The sequence below is a fragment of the Rhineura floridana genome, chromosome 11, assembly GCF_030035675.1.
Source record: "Rhineura floridana isolate rRhiFlo1 chromosome 11, rRhiFlo1.hap2, whole genome shotgun sequence".
In the NCBI taxonomy this organism is placed as follows: domain Eukaryota; kingdom Metazoa; phylum Chordata; class Lepidosauria; order Squamata; family Rhineuridae; genus Rhineura; species Rhineura floridana.
This window is the reverse complement of record NC_084490.1, coordinates 12,297,517-12,325,318: the sequence shown is the minus strand read 5'-3', so window position 1 is coordinate 12,325,318 and position 27,802 is coordinate 12,297,517. Positions and strand designations below refer to the sequence as shown.

Below are 27,802 nucleotides of genomic sequence, written 5' to 3'. Positions count from 1 at the left end.
AGGGCAAATGCAATGTGTGTGCCTGGTGGTGGTGAGCGAGCATTGCTACACTCTGCATAGCCATGGCATGGGGAAAAATGTCACTTCTTTAAGAGCAAGCAAACAACAGTAAGATATTAGTGTTTTTACCGTTAGAGGCACGGGCACATCAAAGAAAAAAGCAACAATAAATAAGAATATCTTTATTGAAATGAAACAATGGCAGTGCTCTGGTCTGAAGGAGAAATACTATCATACTAACTTTTTTTTAAGGGTACATGTGTGCTCAGGTTGGTCAGTCATTAACTGCTCATCCTTTATCGAAAAACATACACACACACACAGAGTATAAATGCATGTATCAAAAACAAATTACATTTGAGGTTATCATCTAATTATTTTCATTGCAATGATGACACTTGATGGAATACACATGTAACAATCACACAGTACAGAATGCCATGTTCTTAAAAAATGACATAATCCATTTTATTTCAAGTATGGCATAATATTTATTCCACTGGAGTCTGCCAAATAACATTCTATCTAAATGGATTTGGGGCTTGTATGCTGGGTTCTCAAAGATAAGTGTGTACTTCCTCGTAGTGCCATAAGGTGGCCAGGTAACCATTACACTCCACTATGATCCTTTCCTTGGTTTAAATTTTGATCATTCACATTGGCCCACACTAAACAATAAAGAGGAATTGGTGCCCCTCTTTCCCAAATATAGAAAAATACATTAATTTGATCTCAACAGAAACATTTTGGTTTGGTTTGGCTAAATTCTCACCTGCTACTGACTGTTTTTACACGGTGACCTTTGTCGTCAGCAATCTCAGCATTCTCCTCAGCAACCTACCCAGAGCTTTTTTCACTTGATCATTCCTCAGACAGTAGATCAAGGGATTAAGAAAGGGTGTAACGGCTGTGTAGAAGAGTGTGACTGCCTTGGTGATCACTGACTGGCTTTCTCCACCCGGAATTAAATACATTGCTCCCACTGTGCCATAGAAAAGGGTCACCACTAACAGGTGCATTGATATGGTGGAAAAGGCCTTCTGACGACTGCCTTGGTTAGAGGACTTCATCAGGGTGAAAATTACTATGCTGTATGATAGCACAACAAAGAAAACATTGCCTAAAAACAAAGATTCCATGGACACGAAATATAAGGGGGGCATTTCCAAGAGGAGGGCAGGCCAAGGACAGAATTGGCCCAGGATCACATAAAAAATGGTCAATGACGTTAGGTCCACAGAAGGATAGCTGGGATGTCAAAATAACTGGGACAACATATCCCAGGAAGCCAAGGACCCAACAAATGGCCACCAGCGAATAGCAGGAATTTGGGGACATGATTTGTGGGTAGTGCAGTGGGTGGCAGATGGCCAAGTAGCGATCCAAAGCCATTGCTGAGAGGAAGAAGAATTCAGTGTTGCCGAGTGAGAATAAGATGTAGAACTGGAGGAAGCAGGCATGGAAGGAGATCAGCTCTGGAGGAGACACCAGGTCACAGAGCATACGGGGCACAGTTGTGGATACATAGCACAACTCCAGCCAGGAGAAGTTGCTCAGCAGGATGTACATGGGCAGGTGAGCCAGGTGGGCATCAAGGAATACCAGAGTGATAATGGTGATGTTCTCAGCTAAAGTGATGATGTAGAGGATGGTAAAAAAAATGAGAAACAGGAATCGCTTCTGCCTCTCAACTCCAAATCCCAGCAAAATGAATTCCTCCACTGTGGTGCCATTGGCCCTCTCCATCTGGAATCACATAACAGAATCACTTTTGTATACTTTCAGAGAGGTATTAATTACTTCACACACTTTAAGCCTGTCTGCTTCTCTGTTTCCACTGAAATGTTAAGGCTCCCATTATGTCCCAGATCCTAGATTATTAGTGAGCTATCACTCTGGTTATAGCACAGTGGGGAGGAGAGCCTGGCTGGGAGTCCAGAGTCTGTGAGTTCAGATCCCCAATCATGTCTCCTGGGTATCAAGGGCCAGCTAAAGATCACCCCCACAGGGAGTGGCTCAGGAGTTACGTGCCCTGCCACCTGTGCAGCCGTGGGCAAGCTGCATAGTCCCAAGGAGCCCAGGTGCCCCCCAGCTGGCAGTTGCGGACAGAAAGGGGCTGGCTTGTGCAGCTGTGGCAAGCTGAGCAGGCCCTAGCCAGCTGGGGAGCACTAGCCTCAGAGAGAGGCAATGGTAAACTCCTTCTGAATACCGCTTACGATGAAATCCCTATTCATAGGGTCGCCATAATTCGGGATTGACTTGAAGGCAGTCCATTTCATCACTGTAGAACAACTAGTTCTAGTGGGACATCAGATGTTGCTGGACTACAACTCCCATCAGCCCCAGCAAGCATGGCCAATGGTCAGGAATGCTGGGGCTGATGGGAGTTGGAGTCCAGCAACATCTGGTGGCCCACTAGTTGGGAAAGGCTGCTCTAGAACATAAGAAGAGCCTGCTGGATCAGGCCAATGGCAAATCTAGTCCAGCATCCTGTTCTCACAGTGGCCAAACAGATGCCCATAGGAAGCCTACAAGCAGGACCTGAGTGCAAGAACACTCTGCCCTCCTGCGGCTTCTGGCAACTGGTTTTGAGAAGCATACTGCATCTGACTATGGTGGCAGAGCACATTCATCATAACTAGTAGCCATTGATAGCCTCATGCTCCATGAATTTGTCTAATCGTCTTTTAAAGCCATCCAAGTTGGTGGCCATCCCTGCCTCTTGCATGAGCGAATTCCATAGTTTAGCTATGCGCTGCATGAAGAAAGAAGTACTTTCTTTTCTCTATCCTGAATCTTTCAGCATTCAGCTGCACTGAATGTCTGTGAGTTCTAGTGTTATAAGAACATAAGAACATAAGAAGAGCCTGCTGGATCAGGCCAGTGGCCCATCTAGTCCGGCATCCTGTTCTCACAGTGGCCAACCAGGTGCCTGGGGGAAGCCCGCAAGCAGGACCTGAGTGCAAGAACACTCTCCCCTCCTGAGGCTTCCAGCAACTGGTTTTCAGAAGCATGCTGCCTCTGACTAGGGTGGCAGAGCACAGCCATCACGGCTAGTAGCCATTGATAGCCCTGTCCTCCATGAATTTGTCTAATCTTCTTTTAAAGCCATCCAAGCTGGTGGCCATTACTGCATCTTGTGGGAGCAAATTCCATAGTTTAACTATGCGCTGAGTAAAGAAGTACTTCCTTTTGTCTGTCCTGAATCTTCCAACATTCAGCTTCTTTGAATGTCCACGAGTTCTAGTATTATGAGAGAGGGAGAAGAACTTTTCTCTATCCACTTTCTCAATGCCATGCATAATTTTATACACTTCTATCATGTCTCCTCTGACCCGCCTTTTCTCTAAACTAAAAAGCCCCAAATGCTGCAACCTTTCCTCGTAAGGGAGTCGCTCCATCCCCTTGATCATTCTGGTTGCCCTCTTCTGAACCTTTTCCAACTCTAGAATATCCTTTTTGAGATGAGGCGACCAGAACTGTACACAGTATTCCAAATGCAGCCGCACCATAGATTTATACAACGGCATTATGATATCGACTGTTTTATTTTCAATACCTTTCCTAATTATCGCTAGCATGGAATTTGCCTTTTTCACAGCTGCCGCACACTGGGTCGACATTTTCATCGTGCTGTCCACTACAACCCCGAGGTCTCTCTCCTGGTCGGTCACCGTCAGTTCAGACCCCATGAGCGTATATGTGAAATTCAGATTTTTTGCTCCAATATGCATAATTTTACACTTCTTTATATTGAATTGCATTTGCCATTTTTCCACCCATTCACTCAGTTTGGAGAGGTCTTTTTGGAGCTCTTCGCAATCCCTTTTTGTTTTAACAACCCTGAACAATTTAGTGTCATCAGCAAACTTGGCCACTTCACTGCTAACTCCTAATTCTAGGTCATTAATGAACAAGTTGAAAAGTACAGGTCCCAATACTGATCCTTGAGGGACTCCACTTTCTACAGCCCTCCATTGGGAGAACTGTCCGTTTATTCCTACTCTCTGCTTTCTGCTTCTTAACCAATTCCTTATCCACAAGAGGACCTCTCCTCTTATTCCATGACTGCTAAGCTTCCTCAGAAGCCTTTGGTGAGGTACCTTGTCAAACACTTTTTGAAAGTCTAAGTACACTATGTCCACTGGATCACCTCTACCTATATGCTTGTTGACACTCTCAAAGAATTCTAATAGGTTACTGAGACATGACTTTCACTTGCAGAAGCCATGCTGGCTCTGTTTCAGCAAGGCTTGTTCTTCTATGTGCTTAGTTAATCTAGCTTTAATATAAGAGAGGGAGAAAAACTTTTCTCTATCCACTTTTTTCAAGCCATGCATACTTTTATACACTTTTATCATGTCATCTCTGACTCACCTTTCCTCTGAACTAAAAAAGTCCCACATGCTGCAGTCTTTCCAGTCTAATAATAAATGGTATCCCATGGTCCCACAGATCCATTACAGTGCTAGCTGTCAGCATCACTAGAGCAAAGATAAGATGAAAAAGCCTCCTTTGCGATTTCAGCCTTGGATAGATATATGATCCTAGGATTATCATGGGGGTTGTATCTGCAATTGGTACTTAAAACTCATCCCAGTCTTATTTCCTCCCTTGCTGCTCCCAATGCAAACTGCATCATGCACATTGCACACTCTGCCTACAGGACACAGATATTCCCTCTTTGCACAATGGCATGTCAATTTCACCTCTGCCTTCCAGATGCTAAGGGTGGCTTGCCTGGGTCTTCTTGACTGTCTCCCATTCAAGCTAAGACCTGCTCAGCTTTAATTATATAATTACACTTGTTCCACTAACTTCTCCAAGTAGCTCCAGGATGCAGGGTTTACTTGGGTTTGGTTCCCTTTGGAAGGCTGTCACTGGAGGGTTTTTGGCATATTGTAATATTTGTGTGTATTTTAAAATGTACAGGGTGTGCATTGATGAAGCCATAGAGCTTAAATACTCCAAGAGAAAGCTGAATTGCATTGCTTCCACATCATATCTCTAAGATTGTTAAAGAACTCAAACCTCAGCTCTCTGTGTCACATCTTCTGCCTCATTCAAATTGCACTGTCCTTTTCACACCCAAGCTCTTGGATTATCTCATCGTTAATCGGGTGCCCTTTTTCTGATTGCTTCTACCAATTTAAAACATTCCCAAAATGATGCTGTATCCAACATCAATTAGCTAATATTTTAGTTCCCATGGCAACATATTTCTTGTATTTCACCTAACAAAGGCGCTAGGCCAGAACTAGCCAGCAAATCTAACCCTCTGCTGTCCAACCCCCGATCCCACAATAATATAATACCATCAGGTCCTCCATTGTCTGGGCTCATTTCTGTTCTGTACTGCCCATTTATGTAATGTGCATCAGGATTTACTGGAGGTCTTTTGTTGTTGTTGCTACTGCTGCTGCTGCTGCAGTTGTATTTTTCTTTTTTTGTGTGGAGGCCTACCTTCTTCTTTTGATGGAATTCCTCCCCAGTTCAAGTTTCCACACAGGTTTCCTTTGCCTTGTTCACAAATCCCATTTCGGTGCCTCAACAGGTCTCAACATGTTTTCTCCATCCATCTCAAGGCTTGTCCCAAAGTGATGTGCTAGAATTTGGGGTGGGAAGGTGCTGCTGTCTGTGTCTTATGTTGGTGCCTATCTGCAGTATTATTGGAGTGAAAGCCATCAAGGACCATCTTGTGGGTTTGGTAGAAGAAATAGCTGAGATGTGTGAGTGCATGCGTGCACCAACCAATCTTCAAACAGTTGGTTGGCTGCAGTTTTAATCACTGACTGAAAAGCATCTTAGGTACGAGTCTCTTAGGAACAAGACCATTTTTCACTGAAACAAGATCTCTTGGGGAACATGACTCCCCCTCCTTTCACTGTGTTTCACAGGGAATTTTGTTTTCTATTCTCTATTTCTTCTATCTTGGTTAAGTTCATTTACAGGGTTAAGTATAGCCCAATTCTGATCGGGTGCAAGAATTTCCAGGAGTGCAGCACTTTCCTAAGTTTGGTTTCTTTGGAAAGAGATAACTTTAGGTATATTGGCATTTTGCAATATTTATGTGCAGCACTAGTTTGGTAATAATAGTAATAGTAATAATAGTAATATGCCAGTACTCATATCGTGATGCAAGTGCTATGGGTGCTAGCATACATCGGCTGCCATGGGAAGTAAAAAAAAAACACAAAGAGGTGATGGTACTCCACAACAGTGAGTAATATTACAGAGAGACAGAGAGAGAGAGCACTTTGTGTGTATTCACAAATATACAGGTTGAGTATAGGTAGAAGCACAGCATTAAACCACTCCAAAAGATTTCTCAAAGTTTCCCCTTCAGATTTCTAATGGGGCAGCCAACAGCAGAAGTTGTACATATGGTTGGGGGGAGGAGCCTAACTTTGGGCTTTCTCACCTCTGATCCAAGAAATAAAGTTGGCAACATTTCACAACAGCCATAAGGTTAGTTAGTCATATCCATAAGCATCAATGGATCTGCTCTGAGGAGGACTAGGGTTGAATACCACCCATTGTTTCCATAGCACCAGGCCTATGAAATGCTGTGCCAGGAGGGACTGGCTCGCAAAGTTCTTTTCCTGGTTTTGGAAGGACAGGGAATAGCTACTGGCTGATGATTTCCCCAGTAGGCAGTGTCCTCAACTGGTGGTTCATCAATAGGGCCTAATGATATTAGCTGTCTCCTGACCGCTGGAGATCTCTCCTGAATGTTTGAATGAGATACACATCAAAGCTTGGGGAAGACAACATCCTTCTAGCTGAAGAGAGGGGGCAGTGACACAGTAAGAACCAGAGTTGTCAGTTGTCAGGAGAGAGGGAGAGAGAGAGAGAGATTCTTGCAGAATGATGTATCAAAAATTGAGATTGTGGCCTAGGGCTGCCAAGCTTGCTCGCTTGGTGACATTCTTCCTTGCAGAAGTGCCTCTTTTTCTCCACTGATAAACTGCCTATATATGAGTAAATAAAGCAGATCTTACAAAGATCCCATACGTCTCTAGACCTCTCTCATTCAAAAGGAACAAAACTTTCCAGTGCTGCCATAGAAAGTCAACGATTTCTTTATAATCTTTTTAATTGTGTTTATGTTTTATTGTGTACATATTATTTTTATTTTATTTTATAGTTTTGTTGATAGAACTCACCTTTAAGCAACAAATGGAACTTACAACAAAATGTTGCAGTGTAGAGCACGCCTGTTTATGGCTGGCTGGCTGGCTGGAACCCTGCCAACTTCAAGGATACTCCATTCCACTTCCTCCTAGTTTTCTATTCCATTCCAATGGTCAGCCAACATTCCATGGCACCTGGACATGCTCTGTTTTGTGGTTGTCCCATCCCAAGAGATGTTTTTCCTAAATATTTTTTCCCCTTTTGCAAACCTTGTGGTTCGCAGAAGACAGCTAATGCTTCACTTGTGTGTATGGATGGTACCATTTTGGCTACCTGAGCACTAGCATCCAGAGAATTGAGATTGCTGTTAGCATGTGTCATTTGTAGCTACAAGACCAGCACTGTGGGCCATATTCTATCAATGGGGCTATGCCCTTGAGCATTGCGCGTTATACTTCCCTCTTTTTCATTGCTCCCTTTTGTTCATTGTTTGTCAATCTTGATTTTATTTTCTCTTCCCTTTACCAACTGACTCATTACTAGACTGAGAACTCTGTGGGTTAGAGATCTTTGTTTTGTTACCTATGAATAAATGCAACACTTCTCATGTCTAATAATGCCCCTTGTGTCTATCTGTGCATCCATCTCCTCCTCCTCAACTGGTTTGGTAGAGCAAGTGGAAGACACACTGTTGGAAATCTTAGATGTTGTTGGCTGCACTGAGAAATCTCTTGTTTCTCATTGGACAACCCTTTGGGGTTTCACCATTGGCCACGTTGGCTGGGGCTGATGGGAGGTGGAGTCCAACAACATCTGGTGGGCCAAAGGTACCCCTCCACTGCTCTGAGGGAATAGACAAAGCCAAGTCTGCCATTGTTTGGTGGAACTGGATGCCACCACAGAGAGGTAAGGTGAGATATACTGTTTTGGAATTTGGGTGTTGAGATGGACGATTTCTATGAATCCCCTTTCCATCCTCTGATTTGGGATCTGCAAAGGAAGAAACCTGTTCTACTGATCAGACTAGTTCCATTCACAAGTTAATGGATTCAAGCCAAGTCTGTCAAATGCCCCTATTAACAAGTGTAAGAACTGGCCAAGAAAGCAATGTGGGCCATTAAGAACTCTTTCAGAAGAGAGGCCTCCCCCACCCCCAAAGGAAATAGTTAGCTGGAGAAAAGGCTGGGAGCTGAAAGCAGTCAAAGAGACTCACTTGTTCTCTGTGTCTGAAGGGACCCCAAAGCTGTGGGCCTTGGGGAGCGAGATCCGTTGGACTGTTAATGCTGTGAACCCCTCTATATTATGCTCAAGCTGTATATATGTGTAAATAAAAACCATATATCCTAGTAGACATCACAGTCTCTGCTGACCTTCATTCCAAGGAAACCAAACCTTGGGTAAGTGCAGGAACCCCTGAAAGTCTTGCACCTCTCAGAGATTGGGTTGGCCTGGAATGATGATATTCAGCACTGCTCCTGCCTGCTTGAAATCACAACTGAGTGACAGTGAAGTGGGGAATTTGTTGTTATTGTTGTTATATGCCTTCAAGTCAATTATGACTTATGGCAACCCTATGAATCTTTTGAATATACTCATAGGGTTTTCTTGGTAAGAGGTATTCAGAGGTAGTTTACCATTGCCTTCCTCTAAGCCTACAGCACCTGGTATTCCCTGGGGGTCTCCCATCCAAGTACTAACCAGGCCTGACCCTGCTTAGCTTCCAAGATCAGGCAAGAAAAGCGCACTGAAGGCCACTGGGAATTATTCTTATTTTAATTATTTTATATTAATCATTTATTATATTTCCAGACAGCCCCTCAGCTGAAGTTCTCAGGGCAATACACAAGGAATACAGTCAAATACAACATGAATCAACCATAATATTATCCAACTCAGAGTTCAATTGCAAAACAGCAGCAATAGGAATATAGGAAACTACCTTGTCTTCAACTGCCTTTTACGCAGAGCAGACCTATTGAAATTAATAAGCCCTGAGTTAGTAATGAGCATTCATTTCAATGGGTCTAATCTGAATAAAAGGTAGTTGCCTATAACCCACTGAGTCAGACTATTGGTCCATCTAGCTCAGATTTGTCCACACTGACTGGCAGAGGCTCACCATGATTTCAGTGAAATGTCTCTCCAAGGCCTACCTGGAAATGCTGAGGATTGAACCTGTGACCTTCTGCATGCAAAGCAGATGCTCTGCCCCTGAGCCATGACCCCAAACACAACAGCTGCTGTAGTAGTAGTAATGTTAATGTAATAGTGTGGACTTTCTACAGAGAGGACCATAAAACGAGTAATCAAAGCTAAAGAGGGGAGAGCTGACACACACCTAAATACTCACCCTCCCAAATTTCAGCTTTATTCCAGACAAAATACCTCCCTCTTCCCCCATTATCCTACATCACCCTCTTTGTTTTCAACAGCCTGACCAATGCTTCCTTCACCTGATCGTTCCTGAGGCAATAGATCAGGGGGTTAAGCAGAGGGGCAAGGGCAGCATGGAAGAGAATAGCAGAAATCCTGGGATATGATTTGTGGGTAGTGCAGTGGGCACCAGATGGCCCCTGCCACTATCAAATCATCAGTCCGCCACCCAGCGGAGCTCTTCAGAATTGTCCAGGGGCTATTACATGTTGGCTCCAAGGACCTGGTAGAACCATCTGAGGCCCACTGTAATGAATTTGCTAGGCACTTCCAGGATAAAATTTTTAGCATCCGCCAGGACTTAGACTTCAGTGATATAGCAGGTGAATCAAGCGAGGTATCCAGAGCACAGCCTTGTCCCGATTTCTTGGATGAGTTTCAGTTGGTACAGCATGAGGATGTTGACAAGGTGCTTGCACAGGTCCGTGCAACCACTTCTGTGCTGGATCCTTGCCCTTATTGGCTAATAAAAGCTAGCAGGGATGGAACAGCCGGCTGGGCCAGGGAGGTGATTAATGCTTCTCTGCGTGAGGGGGTGGTCCCTGGCTGCCTGAAAGAGACCCTCCCTGGACCCAGAAAATTTTAATAACTATAGGCCAGTGGCAAATGTTCCATTCCTGGACAAGGTCCTTGAACAAGTGGTTGCAGGCCAGCTCCAGACACCCTTGGATGAGACAGATTATCTGGATCCATTTCAGTCGGGTTTCAGGCCTGGTTTTGGCATGGAAACAGCCTTGGTCGCCCTGTATGATGACCTCTGTCGGGAGAGAGACAGGAGGAGTGTAACTCTATTGATTCTTCTTGATCTCTCAGTGGCTTTCAACACCATCGACCATTGTATCCTTCTGGGAAGACTGCTGAGTTGGGAGTGGGAGGGACTGCATGGCGGTGGCTCTGTTCCTACTTGGCAGGTCAGCTTCCAGAGGTGGTGCTTGGGGAACATTGCTCAGCACCCTGGACTCTCCAGTATGGGGTTCCGCAGGGGTCAGTTCTGTCCCCCATGCTGTTCAACATCTACATGAAACCATTGGGTGTGGTCATCCGGAGTTTTGGAGTGCACTGTCATCTGTATGCTGATGACACACAGCTATTTCTCCTTTTCATCTTCTTCAGGTGAGGCTGTCAATGTGCTGAACCGGTGCCTGGCTGCGACAATGGACTGGATGAGGGCTAATAAACTGAGGCTCAATCCAGACAAGTTGGTCATGGAACCGACCAGAGGGACGGCAACCCTGGACTTAATCCTCAGTGGGGACCGGGACCTAGTGCGAGATGTAAGTGTTGTTGAACCGATTGGGAGCAGTGACCACAGTGCTATTAAATTAAACATACATGTAACTGGCCAATTGCCAAGAAAATCCAACATGGTCACATTTGACTTCAAAAGAGGAAACTTCACAAAAATGAGGGGATTGGTAAAAAGAAAGCTGAAAAACAAAGTCCAGAGGGTCACATCACTCGAAAATGCTTGGAAGTTGTTTAAAACCACTATATTAGAAGCTCAACTGGAGTGCATACCGCAGATCAGAAAAGGTACCGCCAGGGCCAAGAAGATGCCAGCATGGTTAACGAGCAAAGTCAAGGAAGCTCTTAGAGGCAAAAAGTCTTCCTTCAGAAAATGGAAGTCTTGTCCGAATGAAGAAAATAAAAAAGAACACAAACTCTGGCAAAAGAAATGCAAGAAGACAATAAGGGATGCTAAAAAAGAATTTGAGGTGCACATTGCTAAGAACATAAAAACCAACAGCAAAAAATTCTATAAATACATTCAAAGCAGGAGACCATCTAGGGAGGCGATGTTAAGGGAGTCAAAGGTGTACTAAAGAACGATAAGGAGATTGCAGAGAAGCTAAATGAATTCTTTGCATCTGTCTTCACAGTGGAAGATATAGGGCAGATCCCTGAACCTGAACTAACATTTGCAGGAAGGGATTCTGAGGAACTGAGACAAATAGTGGTAACGAGAGAGGAAGTTCTAAGCTTAATGGACAATATAAAAACTGACAAATCACCGGGCCCGGATGACATCCACCCGAGAGTTCTCAAAGAACTCAAAGGTGAAATTGCTGATCTGCTAACTAAAATATGTAACTTGTCCCTTGGGTCCTCCTCCATGCCTGAGGACTGGAAAGTGGCAAATGTAATGCCAATCTTCAAAAAGGGATCCAGAGGGGATCCCGGAAATTACAGGCCAGTTAGCTTAACGTCTGTCCCTGGAAAACTGGTAGAAAGTATTATTAAAGCTAGATGAACTAAGCACATAGAAGAACAAGCCTTGCTGAAGCAGAGCCAGCATGGCTTCTGCAAGGGAAAGTCCTGTCTCAGTAACCTATTAGAATTCTTTGAGAGTGTCAACAAGCATATCGATAGAGGTGATCCAGTGGACATAGTGTACTTAGACTTTCAAAAAGCGTTTGACAAGGTACCTCACCAAAGGCTTCTGAGGAAGTTTAGCAGTCATGGAATAAGAGGAGAGGTCCTCTTGTGGATAAGAAATTGGTTAAGAAGCAGAAAGCAGAGAGTAGGAATCAACGGACAGTTCTCCCAATGGAGGGCTGTAGAAAGTGGAGTCCCTCAAGGATCGGTATTGGGACCTGTACTTTTCAACTTGTTCATTAATGACCTAGAATTCGGAGTGAGCAGTGAAGTGGCCAAGTTTGCTGACGACACTAAATTGTTCAGGGTTGTTAAAACAAAAAGGGATTGCGAAGAGCTCCAAAAAGACCTCTCCAAACTGAGTGAACGGGTGGAAAAAAGGCAAATGCAATTCAATATAAACAAGTGTAAAATTATGCATATTGGAGCAAAAAATCTGAATTTCACATATACGCTCATGGGGTCTGAACTGGCGGTGACCGACCAGGAGAGAGACCTCGAGGTTGTAGTGGACAGCACACTGAAAATATCGACCCAGTGTGCGGCAGCTGCGAAAAAGGCAAATTCCATGCTAGCGATAATTAGGAAAGGTATTGAAAATAAAACAGTCGATATCATAATGCCGTTGTATAAATCTATGGTGCGGCCGCATTTGGAATACTGTGTACAGTTCTGGTCGCCTCATCTCAAAAAGGATATTCTAGAGTTGGAAAAGGTTCAGAAGGGGGCAACCAGAATGATCAAGGGGATGGAGCGACTCCCTTACGAGGAAAGGTTGCAGCATTTGGGGCTTTTTAGTTTAGAGAAAAGGCGGGTCAGAGGAGACATGATACAAGTGTATACAATTATGCATGGCATTGAGAAAGTGGATAGAGAAAAGTTCTTCTCCCTCTCTCATAATACTAGAACTCGTGGACATTCAAAGAAGCTGAATGTTGGAAGATTCAGGACAGACAAAAGGAAGTACTTCTTTACTCAGCGCATAGTTAAACTATGGAATTTGCTCCCACAAGATGCAGTAATGGCCACCAGCTTGGATGGCTTTAAAAGAAGATTAGACAAATTCATGGAGGACAGGGCTATCAATGGCTACTAGCCGTGATGGCTGTGCTCTGCCACCCTAGTCAGAGGCAGCATGCTTCTGAAAACCAGTTGCTGGAAGCCTCAGGAGGGGAGAGTGTTCTTGCACTCAGGTCCTGCTTGCGGGCTTCCCCCAGGCACCTGGTTGACCACTGTGAGAACAGGATGCTGGACTAGATGGGCCACTGGCCTGATCCAGCAGGCTCTTCTTATGTTCTTATGTTCTTATGACTGAGATGCTGCTAGTGGGTGGTTCTTCTGAGCGGATGGTGAATGTCCAACCTGTCCTGGATAGGGTTGCACTCCCCCTGAAGGAGCAGGTTCGTAGCTTGCCGGTTCTCCTAGAACCATCTCTTTCACTTGAGGCTCAGGTAGCCTTGGTGGCACAGAATGCCTTCTACCACCTTCGGTTTGTGGCCCAGCTACTCCCCTATCTGGACAGGGATAACCTGGGTTCAGTTGTCCATGCTCTGGTAACCTCCAAGTTAGATTACTGCAATGCACTCTACGTGGGGCTGCCTTTGAAGATGGTTCTGAAACTACAGCTTGTAGCGGCCAGATTGGTAACTGGACCAGATGTTTCAAACATATAAAACCGATTCTGGCCTGCTTGCATTGGCTGCCCGTATGTTTCTGAGCTTGATTCAAGGTCCTGGTTTTAACCTATAAAGCCTTACATGGCTTGGGACCACAATACCTGATGGAACGCTTCTCCCAACATGAACCCACCCATACATTATGCTCAACATCAAAGGCCTTCCTCCAGGTGCCTACTCCAAGGGAAGCTGGGAGTCTGGCAACAAGGGGGAGGGCCTTCTCAGTGGTGGCCCCCAAATTATGGAATGATCTCCCTGATGAGGTGTGCCTGGTACCAACACTGTTATCTTTTCAGTGTCAGGTCAAGATCTTCTTCTTCTCCCAGGCATTTTAGCATGTGTTTTTAAATTGTTTTTAAATTGTTTTTGTGTTTTTAATTTTTTTTAAAATAATGTGTTTTAAATTTATATATTTGTTTTTAATGTTTTTAATTGCTGTAAACTGCCCAGAGAGCTTTGGCTATTGTGTGATATATTAATGCAATAAACAAACAAATAAAACAGATCCAAGGCCATGGCTGAGAGGAAGAGACATTCAAAAGTGCCAAGGGAGAAAAAAATGTAAAACTGGAGGAAGCAGGCATGGAAGGAGATGACCCCACCTGGAAAGGACAGGTCAAAGGGCATCCTTGGCACTGTGGCACTCACATAACATATCTCCAGCCAGGAGAAGTTGCTCAGCAGGATGTACATGGGCAGACGAGCCAAGCGAGCATCTTGAACCACTATCATGATGATGATGAAGTTCTTGGCCAAAGTGAGGGTGTAGATGTTGAGCTCTTGTGCCCCAAACCAACAAAGCAGACATTACTTGTTGCACAGGACACAGAGGTGTGTGAGTAACAGCACTCCCGAGCTGGCAAACAGGAAGAAACCACTATTGAGCTTTGTGCCAGTAAAACAAACTTTATCCAAGTGCATACAGAAATAATCACCAACATAACCTACACTCCTATCTTCTCCCACACAGCCTGGCTCTCTGGGCTTGTGTTTTATAGCCAGCCCCTTTAATCCGGTACAGCTGTGTGTCCTTCACGTAATTACTGTGATATAGTTAACCCTTTCCCAACATGGGGAATGACTCAGCTTAATGAGCTAACAGTAGACAGCTGTAAAGAAGATGAGAAGGAGCAGGCGTCCCTGTGGTCCAACTCTGAAGCCCAGAAGAATGAATTCCTGCACTATAGTCTCATTGATCATCTCCATCTGGATCACACACAAAACTGCATGGAGGCTAGTCTTTCATTGTTCAGTACTAATCTAAAATACTCTGTTGAATGCTTGGAATGGGCAAACCGTCTCTTTATCTGGCATGAGTTATCCCCAACATGAAGCTATTTCTGAGATTAGGGCTGCTATCTGTTAATTTGCAAGGAAACAAGTTCTTCAGAACTACTGTGTTGGTGGCACAGGGAGGGTTAAACAAGTTTCTTTAGCACTTGGTAATGTGGCACAGACCCCGACAGACTGAGTTCAGTCTTAAGTGATCTATTTCTTCAAAATCCTCTTCATCTACTGATGGGTTTTTAACGTAGCAGCAACTGTTCTCATTGAGGATCTCTGAACAGTTATGCAGTGAGTCATCTGTTTTAAGCAATGCTCACAATGTCTGAGAATATCACTGTCTTGCTGGATCCAGAATTCTTTGCAAATAGAATTCTGCACCAAGAAGAATTCTGCAACCAGTAGTCACTTATGGGCTACCAGAATTCTGCAACCAGCAGCCACTGATGGGCTACCAGAAACTGACCAGAGATCCCCCCCCACCTGCAAATCTCAACTTTCTTTCTGCCGAAGTCTGGCTTATGGTTATTAAGCAAGCAGGCATCAACAATATGAATTTGCTTTAATCTATTATTTCTCCTGCAAAGCAGCAAAACGTACTGGAAACTTTCAGGCTATTCTTCAGAAATAGCATCTTAGCAAACCTAGCCCTCTAAGATGCCCATCTCATCCCTCTGTAATCACCTGATATTTCTGTACCTCAGTAGCACAGAGGAAACTGCTCCAACCAGCCAAAGATTGGATGTGCACAAAATCCCAGCATTTAGAGTCCCTGCATTCTTCATCGCTCAGAGCTGGGTTTGGTAGTGGCTAGAGAAAAGTCTGCATTGTAGGGTGTAGACTGGACAGCTTGGCCGCTGGTGCCATACTCAGCTTGAAGCCTTATTTTAAAAGGTTAGCTGAAGCTTCATCCAAGAAAGATGGCTCTTGAGGATTTGCCTTTCAAAGCTAGTTATGATTTCCATCCAAAGAAGAACTTGGAGATCGCTGAAGAGAACTAGTAATTTAAAGTATCTTGGGTTTCTTATGTACTGAGCCCTCCAAACTGGGTGAAGACAAACACTGGGGCTTGTTCTCTTTCTCATTGTTTTACTTTTTAAAAAAGTGGATTTCTGTATTGAAATAAAGTTGAAATTACAAGCAAGAGAAAGGGGAAGACATACATCACAATATAACAAGATCACTAATAAAGGAAAATAGAAAAATCAGTGATTACAACCCTTTGTATATTGTGGGTAAACATCTTCACTGAACATTGCAAAACAAAAATCAGGAGATGAGGCACTCTTATGTAGCTGAGTGTTTTAATTTTATGACTTCACTTGAGTGTTTGACAGTTTTGAGGTTTTTGGTTTTCTTGACTCCTGTCCATATTATACTGCCACCTTTCTCCTAAGGAATGTTTCCTTTCTCTTGAGTAACCTGCCCAGGGCCTCTTTCACCTGATCATTTCTCAGACAGTAGATCAGGGGATTAAGAAATGGTGTGATGGCCGTGTAGAACAGCGTGACTGCCTTGGTGGCCTCTGAGCGACTTTCTCCCCCTGGAATAAAGAACTCCACTGCCACACTGCCATAAAAAAGTGTCACCACCATTATGTGGAAAGAGATGGTAGAGAAGGCCTTCCTACGACTGGCTTCGTTTGAAGATTTTATCAGGTTGAGAATGACAAAGCCATATGATAGCAAAACAAAGAATACATTGCATGAAAACAGAACATACAGAAATGTTTGGAAGACAACGGTAGCATTTCCGAGTGGAGGGCAGGCCAGGGACAGAATTGGCCCAGGATCACACAAAAAGTGGTCAATAATGTTAGGACCACAAAAGGACAACTTGGAGATCAAAATCACTGGGATAGAAAACCACAAGAAGCCAACAACCCAACATGTCCCTACAAAGGCATAGCAGGAATGTTGGGTCATGAGTTGTGGGTAGCGTAGAGGGTGGCAGATGGCCAAGTACCGATCCAAGGCCATGGCTGAAAGGAATAAGCCTTCAGTGCAGCCAAGGGAGAACAAGAAGTAGAACTGGAGGAAACAGGCCTGGAAGGAGATGATTCCATAAGTGGAAATCAGGTCAGAGAGCATACGGGGCACAGTGGTGGTCACGTAGCACATCTCCATCCAGGAGAAATTGCTCAGCAGGATGTACATGGGAAGCTGGGCCAAGTGGTTATCTAGGGACACCACTGTGATGATAGTGATGTTCTCAGCCAAAGTGAGCATGTAGAGAATGGAGAAAAAGCCAAGGAGCAAGAATCGTGTCCGCTGTTGAACGTCAAATCCCAGCAAAATGAATTCGTGGATGGTGCTGCCATTGGCCATCTCCATCTGGAATCACATGACAGAATCACTATCACATACTATAAGGACTGAGATATAAATTAAATGACACGCTACAGTTCTGTCTATGCTATCTGTTTTAATGGAAGTCAAAGGCTAAGGAGATATGTCTTTTAGTCTTGGTACTCCTTCCACCCCATGTCTTGGATCACAAGTGATCATTTACAAAAGCTATTATGATCCTTTTTAACTATTAATTATAATAATATAAAAAGGGCAACCCCAACAAGCACACTTAAAATAAACACACAAAATTGCTTTGAGGCAATTTAGCTCTGAATATATCCAGGAGCCTTCCCTTCGTAAGTAAAAATGAGGTAGTTCAGATATTTGTGAAGGACACAAATTGGTCAGGCTGCAATTTGGATGGATACAAAGAGAGAGAAACATAGAAAGCTGAACTTTAGGGATCTGAAAGCCTCTTTACTCCTCAGAGATCAGATATGGGAGTTGTGGACTTTGGTTATGCTTCGACCTATGTTCAACCTGTATATTTTTATATGAAAGCTAATATTGGAGAGTATCATGACACCTCCCGTGACCTCCTCCAAAGGAAAATAAACATGGAATATCCAGAGCTTGGAAGATTACTTTTAAAAAGTAATAAATTACAGTTACAATTACTTGGCCAAAAAAGTAATAATTCAAGTTACAATTACAATTGCTCTGAAAGTAACTGATTACTTTACTTTTTAATCATTACAATTACATTTCAGTTACTTTTTTAAAAAAACGCCTACAAGGTGCTGGCCTTGGCTGCTTCACATCTAAGTAGCCTAAAACAATATTAAAGCTAAACACAGACACATAGGGGGAAGTAGAAGGGTTCAAATCCCCACATAGCCATGAAGCTCACTGGGTGACCTTGGGCCAGTCACTCCCTCTCATGAAAACCCTATTCATAGGGTCACAATAAGTTGGAATCAACTTGAAGGCAGTACATTTATTTTTTATTTTGAAGATGATGATGATGATGATGATAATGCAGCATTTCAAATTAATTCTGTATGAGAAGCATTCCATGCCAAGCTTGGAAAACCAGGGAGGAGGTATAAAATGTAGACAAACATACTTTGACAAAATGCTGTTTATCTATATCTATATCTATAATTAGCAATACAGCTGAATGATGTATGTAAAGTATTTTTCTTTGTCCCTTTTTTATTAATATTTTAGTACTACTGCTAAAGTTCTGATGAAAGAATAAAGCATTCATTAGCCAAATTCAAATGATTAGAGCACATCACATAAATTCCACTGAAGTTGGAGTTTTTGCTATAGAAAAGGCAAAAAACACATACCCTATGATAGCCCAATAGACAATCAGAACTAATATAAAACCCTACTGCTTCTCATTTGCAAATGTTGCAAGATCTAAGGTAACTCATGTGAGTTCAGGTGATGCATGTTATGTAAATCTGTATAGATATAAGCAGAGATTGTCAACAGTCTGAGATGTGTGTGTGCCAATGTGTGCGTTTACCTAAGTGGCAGTCTTTTACCCTGCACTGAGATCACTGAGACGTAAGACTTAGTAAAATAAGAAAAGCTATTTTATTTATAGAAATACATAGTAGATAGGAAAGGCATACCTAGTTCTAACTAACTAACTAACTTGGAGACACAACACCCAGGTTTGGGAGTTGCCCTCATGGCTCAGGAGGAAGAGAGCAGAGACAAAGGTGTCTCCTCTCTCTTGGATTACTTAATTGCTTAACTGCATTCTTTGTTTGCCTCTGTAATTCTCACTTTTTTTTACCCACTGTTTGAATGTCTTTTGGGAATGCCTACTGATTATTTGTTATCATTTGGGGCTGATTACCTTCAGCTATTATCTCGCCAAAGTTGCATACACATAATAGATTTGAAGCACATTTCCACCACCACCCCAAAAAAGAATCCTGGGAACTGTAGTTTGTTACGGGTGCTGGGAATTATACCTCTGTGAGGAGTAAACTACAGTCCCCAAGATTCTTGGGGAAAAGCCATGTGCTTACATGTATGGTGTCTACTGGGAGACTCTTATGGATTGATTCTATACTCCCAGAAGTAAATCCTATTTACTGCTATGGGAACTACTTCCAAGTAAGTATGCTTGGAATTGCAGCTTTTAGGTCATGCTTAATAGCCACCTTGTATCAAATTGAACAGTTTCCAATCAGATTTAAACACTAACCACTTAAACTGGTCAGAGTGTCATTCCCTCTGTTTCTGAAGCTCAGGCTGGAAGTGTTGTTGCTTATGTAGCCATGGTATCACCATCCATATCATACATAATAAGGAGTATTAGTGGGCATGAGGGAACCCCAAGTGTTGCTGAATACAAAAAAGTGAGAGAGAAAACAGAAAGGGGATGACTCCCAAAACAGCCCAAATGAGTACTGAGCATGCTCTGTTATGGAATGCTCAGCGGCTGTGTGAGTGCGTGAGTGCGTGAGTGCGTGAGTGCGTGAGTGCGTGAGTGCGTGCGTGCGTGCGTGTGTGAGTGAGTGAGTGAGTGAGAGAGAGAGAAAGAGAGAGAGAGAGAGAGAGAGAGAGAGAGAGAGAGAGAGAGATGTCTCCGCTAACAGAAAATTATAGAACAGTAGAGTTGGAAGGAACCTATAAGGTCATCGAGTCCACACCCCTGCTCAATGCAGGAATCCAAGTTAAAGCACACCTGATAGGTGGCTGTCCAGCTGCCTCTTGAATGCTTCCAATGTTGGAGAGCCCACCACTTCCCTAGGTCATTGGTTCCAATGTCATACTGCTCTAATGACTGACAGTCCTTTTTAGAGTGTTGAAATGTGTTTCAAATAAAATTCTAACCTTTATAATAGTCCAGATTTTTTTAATGTCCATATGAATGATGGGCAGGCTGGAAAGAAAAATAACTCACTAAGGCTACATCCACACCAGAGATTTATTCCACTTTAAACAGTCATGATTTCCCAGAATCCTGGGAAGTGTAATTTGTGAAGGGTCCTGAGAGTTGTTAGGAGACCCCAATTCCCCTCACAGAACAGAATTGTCTGAGAAGAGGGGCTGACAAACCACTTGGACATTGGAGCTCTGTCAGGAGAATAGGAGTCTCCTAATAAAACTCAGCACCCGTCACAAACTACACTTGCCAGGATTCTTTGGGGGAAGTCATGACTGCTTAAAGTGGCATAAATGTCTGGTGTGGGTGTGGCCAAAAGGTCATCCAGCGAGTTCATGGCTGTGGTAAGATATGAACTCAGAACGTCCCAGCTGCACCCAGCATGGAACTACACTTTCAGCAGCAAATATCAGAAAACCAACTCAATGTGTGCTGTCAACGTGCAAAGCATTTGCTAGGGTGCATTTGGGGAGGTGAAGCAGATGGAAGGGGCTGTTTTCCATGCCTACCACTTTACCAGTGCATTGCCCCATATTTTTCCTTATTGACCTCCATTAGCTAGGGGAAAGTGGCCAGGGAAGGGGTTGCAGATAAAAAGTTTCAGCAGCAAATTACCCCCTCTCATCACTTCTCCCTAACAAAATGCCCCCCACATCAGTAGCAGACACCAGCAGGGAAGTTCTTTTTTGAATTGTAATTCAGCTCTCATTCTGTTAATTCCCAAACTACACCAGTTGTCATTTTGACCTACATGCATAGGGAGAAAGACAGCGGAAAGGGTGTGCACAAGGGGGAGGGGATGACAAAGGATTTAGGACTTAAAGATTTAATATTCCATGAGTAGAAAAAAATACCCTATGCAAATGTCTATATTATTGCAGAAAAGTTCAGTTCTCCATATGTTTGCCATCTTTTCCTCAAGCACAACTGTTTTTGAGATAACAGTCTTATTCTCTCTTGCCCTTCACCAAAAAGCCATGTTAGTTGTCCAGTATATGAAATGACTGCAAGCAGGTGCAGCCCAAGACATTTTGCTACTTGAAGCAGAACAACAAATGGTGCCCTGCCCCCAAGTCAAGGTCATAGTACCATAGCTTGAAAAGTTATGTTGGCATTTGAGGCAGAAAATCTCACAAGTACCTCTTCCTGACAGTAAATATACAACAACCAAAAATTAAAATAGCTAATAATTTATTGCATGGTGCCCCAAATTAGTTGCTTGGGGTAGTCATCTCTTGCTGCCTAGTGAGAGTCTCTCTATGAGAGGCACATAACTGAAGCAAAACACACAAACAGAAGTGTGAGACTGAACCTACCTCCTAGTCTCTTGCCAGTTCCCAATAATTTTTGTCAGTCTGGGAATAAAACAGACTGACAAAAAACTAAAAACAGAGTCAAACCTCCAACAATATTCCAGAGAGAGGGAGAGCCACGTGAGAAAACTTCTCAGGTAAAACTCGGGGAGGGCATGAGAGGCGGTGGCAGCAGTAGCATGCTCATGCAACCTCGCAGTGGGCATGAGGGGGAGGCGGCAGCCATGTCAGGTGCAAGTACTGTGTGTAGAGGAATTATTTTTCAGGGGATTGGGCACCTTGGCCCCCAGACACACACACAGAGAGGTACCGGATCTCAAGCCGCTGGGATGCTCCTGCAACCTCGTGGCAGGTGCGAGGGGGTGACAGGCACAGGGGGACAGGCACGAGCAGAGGGTGCTAGGAGGGTGCCAGGGGAGGGGATGCAGAGGGGGTGCCAGGACAAGTGGAGGGGGTGAAGAGGGGGTGCAAGGACAAGCAGACAGGGTGCAGAAGGGGTGCAAGGGCAAGCGGAGGGGGTGCAGAGGGGGTGCAAGGGCAAGCGGAGGGGGTGCAGAGAGGGTGGAAGGGCAAGTGGAGGGGTTGCAGAGAGGGTGCAAGGACAAGCTATGGGGATACAAAGGGGGTGACAGGACAAGCGGAGGGGATGCAGTGGGGATGCAAGGACAAACAGAGGGGTGCAGAGGGGGCGCAAGGGCAAGAAGAGGAGTGGAGAGGGGGTGCAAGGGCAAGCAGAGGGGGTGCAGAGGGGTGCAAGGGCAAGTGGAGGGGGTGCAGAAGGGGTGCAAGGGCAAGCGGAGGAAGTGCAGAGGGGGTGTAAGGGCAAGCGGAGGGGGTGCAGAGGGAGTGCAAGGGCAAGTGGAGGGGTTGCAGAGAGGGTGCAAGGACAAGCTATGGAGATGCAAAGGGGGTGCAAGGACAAGTGGAGGGGATGCAGTGGGGGTGCAAGGACAAACAGGGGTGCAGAGGGGGTGCCAGGGGAGGGGTGCTGAGGGGGTGCAAGGGCAAGCAGAGGGGGTGCAGAGGGGTGCAAGGGCAAGTGGAGGGGATGCAGAAGGGCTGCAAGGGCAAGCAGAGGAAGTGCAGAGGGGGTGCAAGGGCAAGCGGAGGAGGTGCAGAGGGGGTGCAAGGGCAAGCGGAGGGGTTGCAGAAAGGGTGCAAGGGCAAGCTGAGGGATGCAGAGGGGATGCAAGGACAAGCGGAGGGGATGCAGACGGTGTGCAAGGGCAAGCGATGGGGGTGCAAGGGGAAGTGGAGGGGTGCAGGGGGGTGCAAGGGCAAGTGGAGGGGTGAGGAGGGGTGCAATGGCAAGTGGAGGGGTGCAGAAGGGATGCAAGGGCAAGCGGAGGGGTGCAGAGGGGGTGCAAGGGCAAGCAGAGGGGGTGCAGAGGGGGTGCAAGGGCAGGCAGAGTGGGTGCAAAGGGGGTGAGAGGGCAAGCAGAGTGGGTGCAGAGGGGTTGCAAGGGCAAGTGGAGGGGTGCAGAGGGGTGCAATGACAAGCGGAGGGGTGCAGAAGGGATGCAAGGGCAAGCGGAGGGGTGCAGAGGGGGTGCAATGGCGAGCAGAGGGGCTGCAGAGGGGGTGCAAGGGCAAGTGGCACAGGGGGACAGGCACAAGCAAGGGGTGCAGAGGGGGTGCAGAGGGGGTGCAAGGGCAAGGAGATGGGGTGCAGAGGGGGTGCAAGGGCAAGTGGAGGGGTGCAGAGGGGGTGCAAGGGCAAGCAGAGGGGGTGCAGAGGGGGTGCAAGGGCAAGTGGAGGGGTGCAAGGGCAAGTGGAGGGGGTGCAGGGTAACACATACACTCACCTCCACAGCTCTTCACCTCCGTTCTGCTGCTTGTGCCTTCTCCTCCTCCTTGCCCTCCAGCACTGTCTGGCTCCCCACTTCCTCCCTCATGCCTCCTAACATAGAGCACGAGGGAAGAGCTAAACTGCGCAGAAGCCTAGTATGAGGCACATGTCTTTCCTCCACCATTCCACCAATCACAGCAGCAGATGATTCCCCTGCTTCTCCCCCAGTAATGTCCAAATGTAATGCAGAAAAGTTACATTTGCAGCTCAAAAGTAATGAAATTGCCACTCGTTCTATTACAAACAAAATGTAACGAAGTTACCCACTCATTATGCAAAACAGTAACAAATTACAAGTAACTCGCTATTTCTAACGAGTTACATCCAAGCTCTGAGGCCAAACAAGAGATGGACTGATGGTCAGTTTTACCTATATTAAGCATGACTGTACGGGAATAAATCCCATTGAACTCAATAACATGCAAATGATCAAACTTGCCCTCTCCTCCTCCTCCCTCCCATCACCTCCCTTTTGCCCCTTCTCTCCCCCTTTCCCCCCTCCCTTCCCCTTCAACTCTCCTCCTTCCACCTCCCCTCCTCTCCTCTTCCTTCCTGCTTCCCTCTCCCCTCCCCTCCCCTCCCCTCCCCCTCTCCTCCTCCTTCTCCATAGTCAGTTTTACCTATCCTAACCATGAGTGTACGGGAGTAAACTAAACTCAATAAACATGCAAATGATCAGACCTGCCTTTCCCCTCCCCCTCTCCTCTCCTTCCCCTTTCTCCATCCCTCTCCTCCCCCTCCTCCTCCCCTCCTTCCAGTCTCCTTTCCCCTCCTCCTCCCTTCTTCCTCCCCTCCCCTCTAACTTCCTCCTCCTCCCCTGCCCACTCCAGACCTCCCTCCCTCTCCTCCTCCTCCTCCTCCCCTGTGGTCAGTTTCACCTATCCTAAGCATGATTGCAGATGAGTAAATCCCATTGTACTCAGTATTTATTTATTTATTACATTTATATACCACCCCATAGCCGAAGCTCTCAGGCCTGTTTACATCAATTAAAAACAAATATACAAATTTAAAAACACATTTTTTTTAAAAAAAAAGCAGTTTAAAAACACATGCTAGAATGCCTGGGAGAAGAGGAAAGTGGAGTGGTTTAAACATAGCAGGCTAAACACATGTATCTTGGGCAGGTCAAGTTCATTTTTTCCAACAGCTAAATTTATTGCTTAAGTAGCAACATATTGTAATCAGTCTGATTTTATATCAGACTGCCATTCCAGATTCAACTACTGATGCACCCAAGACAGAAATAGAACATAACCTCCAGTTTGAAACACAAAAGGTGTCTTCACCATCATATAACATTGCCCAATAAAAAGGCTTTGAAATTAATAAAAAATAATTTTGAGACAAATTTCTAGGATGACTAATGAGAGTAATATAATTTTCTAGGTTAGATGCTCTGTAGAAACAGGAGTAACACAGGAAAGAAGCAAAGCAAGAGCACCAACAAACATACAAAAATGTAATACTCCATCTTTGGAAATGTAGTCCTGATTGCAGGTGTTGCCATCACTCACTATATGCTCAGAGGCACGTTACCAAATTCTTCCAAGCTACACAGTAAGTGGCTTGGACTGTGAAAGACCAAACCAAATTGTGTTTGCATTTTTACAAATGTGTAGGGCAGTACAATATCTCAGACAGGAGGTCAGGTCTCCTGCTCCCCTGGTGCATTCACCATAGCCGCCTAATTCCCCTGCTTTTTTGAAATTTGATAGAAATATATGTCGCTATAAGTACATTGTTAAACCGCAAGGGTTTTTTGGGGTTTTTTTTGCTTATTAGAGAATCTATCTGCAATTTGGCAGGCTTAATCCCCCTCAGAAGGGCTCCTGTGCTTTTAGATTTTGTCCACTTTGGCCAAAAGGGAAAACAGTTATAGCCAATTTTAGATTCCTCATTATAGTGATTGGGCAATGCAGTGATTAATTTTTACAGAGCTGTTTGGAACCAACTCAGAAAACAGATCAGAATTTTTTAAATTGCAGAGATATACATAAAGGGTGAATCTTGAGGCCAGTGCATACCCTTAACCTGTCTATCTCTATTTTTCCGTTGAAAGGCAAAGGTTAAGCAGACATACCACTGAGGGGTAGGGGAGAGCCAGTCAGCAGTTCCTTCTCCCATTTGAGATCATGTATGATAATTCTTCAGAAACAACTGTGTTTCTGATTAGATAACAACTATGAGGTATAATAGGTAACTACCACAAATGCACTTTATAGTTTGGTTTGAGTGAGGCACTGTCAGCATTGCCTTCAGTGTGGGTGTGTGAATCTTCTTGTGAATATCATTACGTCTCCTAGTGAAATGTCTCATCACTCCTGCCATTGAACCCAGGAATATATGAAATCATTGAAAGAACAATTAGTAAAACAAAATGTTCAACACTTGTTTCTTCTTCATTTCTTATTTCTTTCCAGGCTGTCCCCAGTGCAAACAGCACCATTATGTCCTAAAATACCTCTTCCTCTCATGATTCTTTCTCTCTTGTTACCTTTTGAAAGCATCATCAGCTCCTGCTGATGAAAATTCATCTGACCACCCTGGACTTTCAGTTAGTAGATGCTTTGGGTGAGAGATGCAAAAAATGTTGTTGAGTGTCAAGAAGAGATCCCCAAACAGCTTGAAAGGAGAACCATCCCAACTTCTGTTAACAAAACCATTAAGTCTGTAATCCTATGCACACTTTCCTGGGAATGGGTACAACTGAACTACATGGGGTTTATTTCTGAGTAAGCATGTATAGGCTTGCACTTTTATAGTATCTTGGAAGGGTCATTGAATTCAGTAGGACCAACTTCTGAGTAGATCTGTAGTGGACTGTGATGTAGCTAACGCTTACGGTAGATCTCTGTGGATCTTGTGCAAGGCAAGGGGTGGGGGGAAGGTGATAAGGAAAAGCAGGAAGGTGATAAGGTCTGCATGAAGGAAAGCAGATGATTCGAGTCTTTTACTTAATTAAGTTCAGATGTTTGCGTCCATTCAGGGGGTCAGTGAAATGAGGCCATCCACAGAGACTGAGGAAAGGCAGATGTTGGTGAATTTTTCAGGTGGTGGGAGAGGGTAGGCACTCACCTTACTTAACTTCCATGAGGGATTTTTTTTAAGCAAAAGAGGAAACCTTTGGCCACTGCACAAACTTAAATTAGGTGAATGCCAAACCTCCCACTTCCTGAAACATTCACTGAAATTTGTTCACTCTTGTGAAAAAAGCACTTTAGCAGGGAACGAATAGACCCATGAAATGGGGTGGTGCTTCTCCCTTGCTCTTTCCTTCCTCTATTTTTGCAATTGTCTATGAATATTCCTTGAAGAAACCCTAGTCATTTTTTCTCGAGATTGACACTCATTCAAATCCATCCCTCTATGATTCCTATCCCAATTTTCCTGTTGGTAATAACTTCTATTTCCATACCTCAGTAAGAACCAGAACGTTGATCTGTCCAGTAGACAGCTCTCCAGAAATGCTGTGACAGAATTTGTGAGGCAGGCTGTTGTTCTCTGTAAATTGAAGTGGTGCTCACTCATCTGTAGGGCTGATGGCAGGAAGAACCATATTGTGGCCTCGGTGGCAGAAAGAGCAACCAGGCTTTTGCACAGACCAGAGCTCAAAAGCCACTCTTCAGTTCTGACTGCAGTTTTAATCAGTGACTAAAATGAACCTTGGGGATATGTCTCTTGTGCATAATGCCATTTCGTGCAGAAACTTTTGTCTGAAAACAGGATTGCACTTTTGTCAACCTTTCTCAGAAGACATTTTTTTCAGGGAAATGCCTGTGAATGTTCCCTTCCCACATTCCTTCTTCACTTTTAGCAGTCTCTCACTCATAGGCTCTGGGCCCAGACTATGCATTTTTCACTTCAGAAAGGGCAACATTTCGAAGAAGCAGCCCTTTGGAAAGCACAAACCTTTGAGATTGAGACAAAAGAGCTTCCTTACAGTCTCCTCCCAGTTGACTAATGACAAAACAGGGTGGGGGTGATTGTGCTGAATATTCTCTGAGGTGACAGAAATTTTCCAGCAGTCGCTTGGGGGTGAGGCTTGGTATTATGAACAGCATGGCTTTTTTATTGTTCCAAAGCTTACTTTGCAGCAACCACTATTTGCTGGCACCACCAATAGCAGCTGGACTGACATTTTGTGGGACATTGTTGAGGAGGGGGGCAGACAGTGGCTGTCTCCACAAAAAATGAAGATTGTTTCCAGACTATTTAGCAAAGTGGACTTCTTTTTTGGGGGGAGGGGAGGATTGTGCTGCCTGTTTGGAGCTGACCAATGACATGGCCTTCTTGGTAGCAGCTCCCCATTTGTGGAATGCCCTCCCCAATGAGATCTGTTTGCCTCCCTCATTAACACTCATGACAAATTTAATATTTTTTTTCAACCAGGCATTTAACGGCTGAAATATACTGTGCCCAAAGTTATTAGCTGTGAGGATATGCAAGTGCTTTTAAAGTTGTGAGGATATGTGAGTGTGTTTTAGATGTTTTTAATGTTTTTAATGTTTTCTTCTTTTTTTTCCAAAAAA

The 27,802-nt window shown here is 44.5% G+C and overlaps 1 protein-coding gene and 1 pseudogene across 1 annotated transcript; both read right to left on the bottom strand.

The window, feature by feature from the left end:
• Positions 1 to 210: 210 nt before the first annotated feature.
• Positions 211 to 14,561, bottom strand: LOC133366300 (olfactory receptor 11H6-like; annotated as a pseudogene).
• Positions 14,562 to 16,276: 1,715 nt separating this feature from the next.
• LOC133367386 (olfactory receptor 11G2-like) lies at positions 16,277 to 17,236 on the bottom strand. Its single transcript, XM_061591488.1, has one exon. It carries the CDS (start codon positions 17,234 to 17,236, stop codon positions 16,277 to 16,279), a length of 960 nt encoding a protein of 319 aa, XP_061447472.1.
• Positions 17,237 to 27,802: the final 10,566 nt, after the last annotated feature.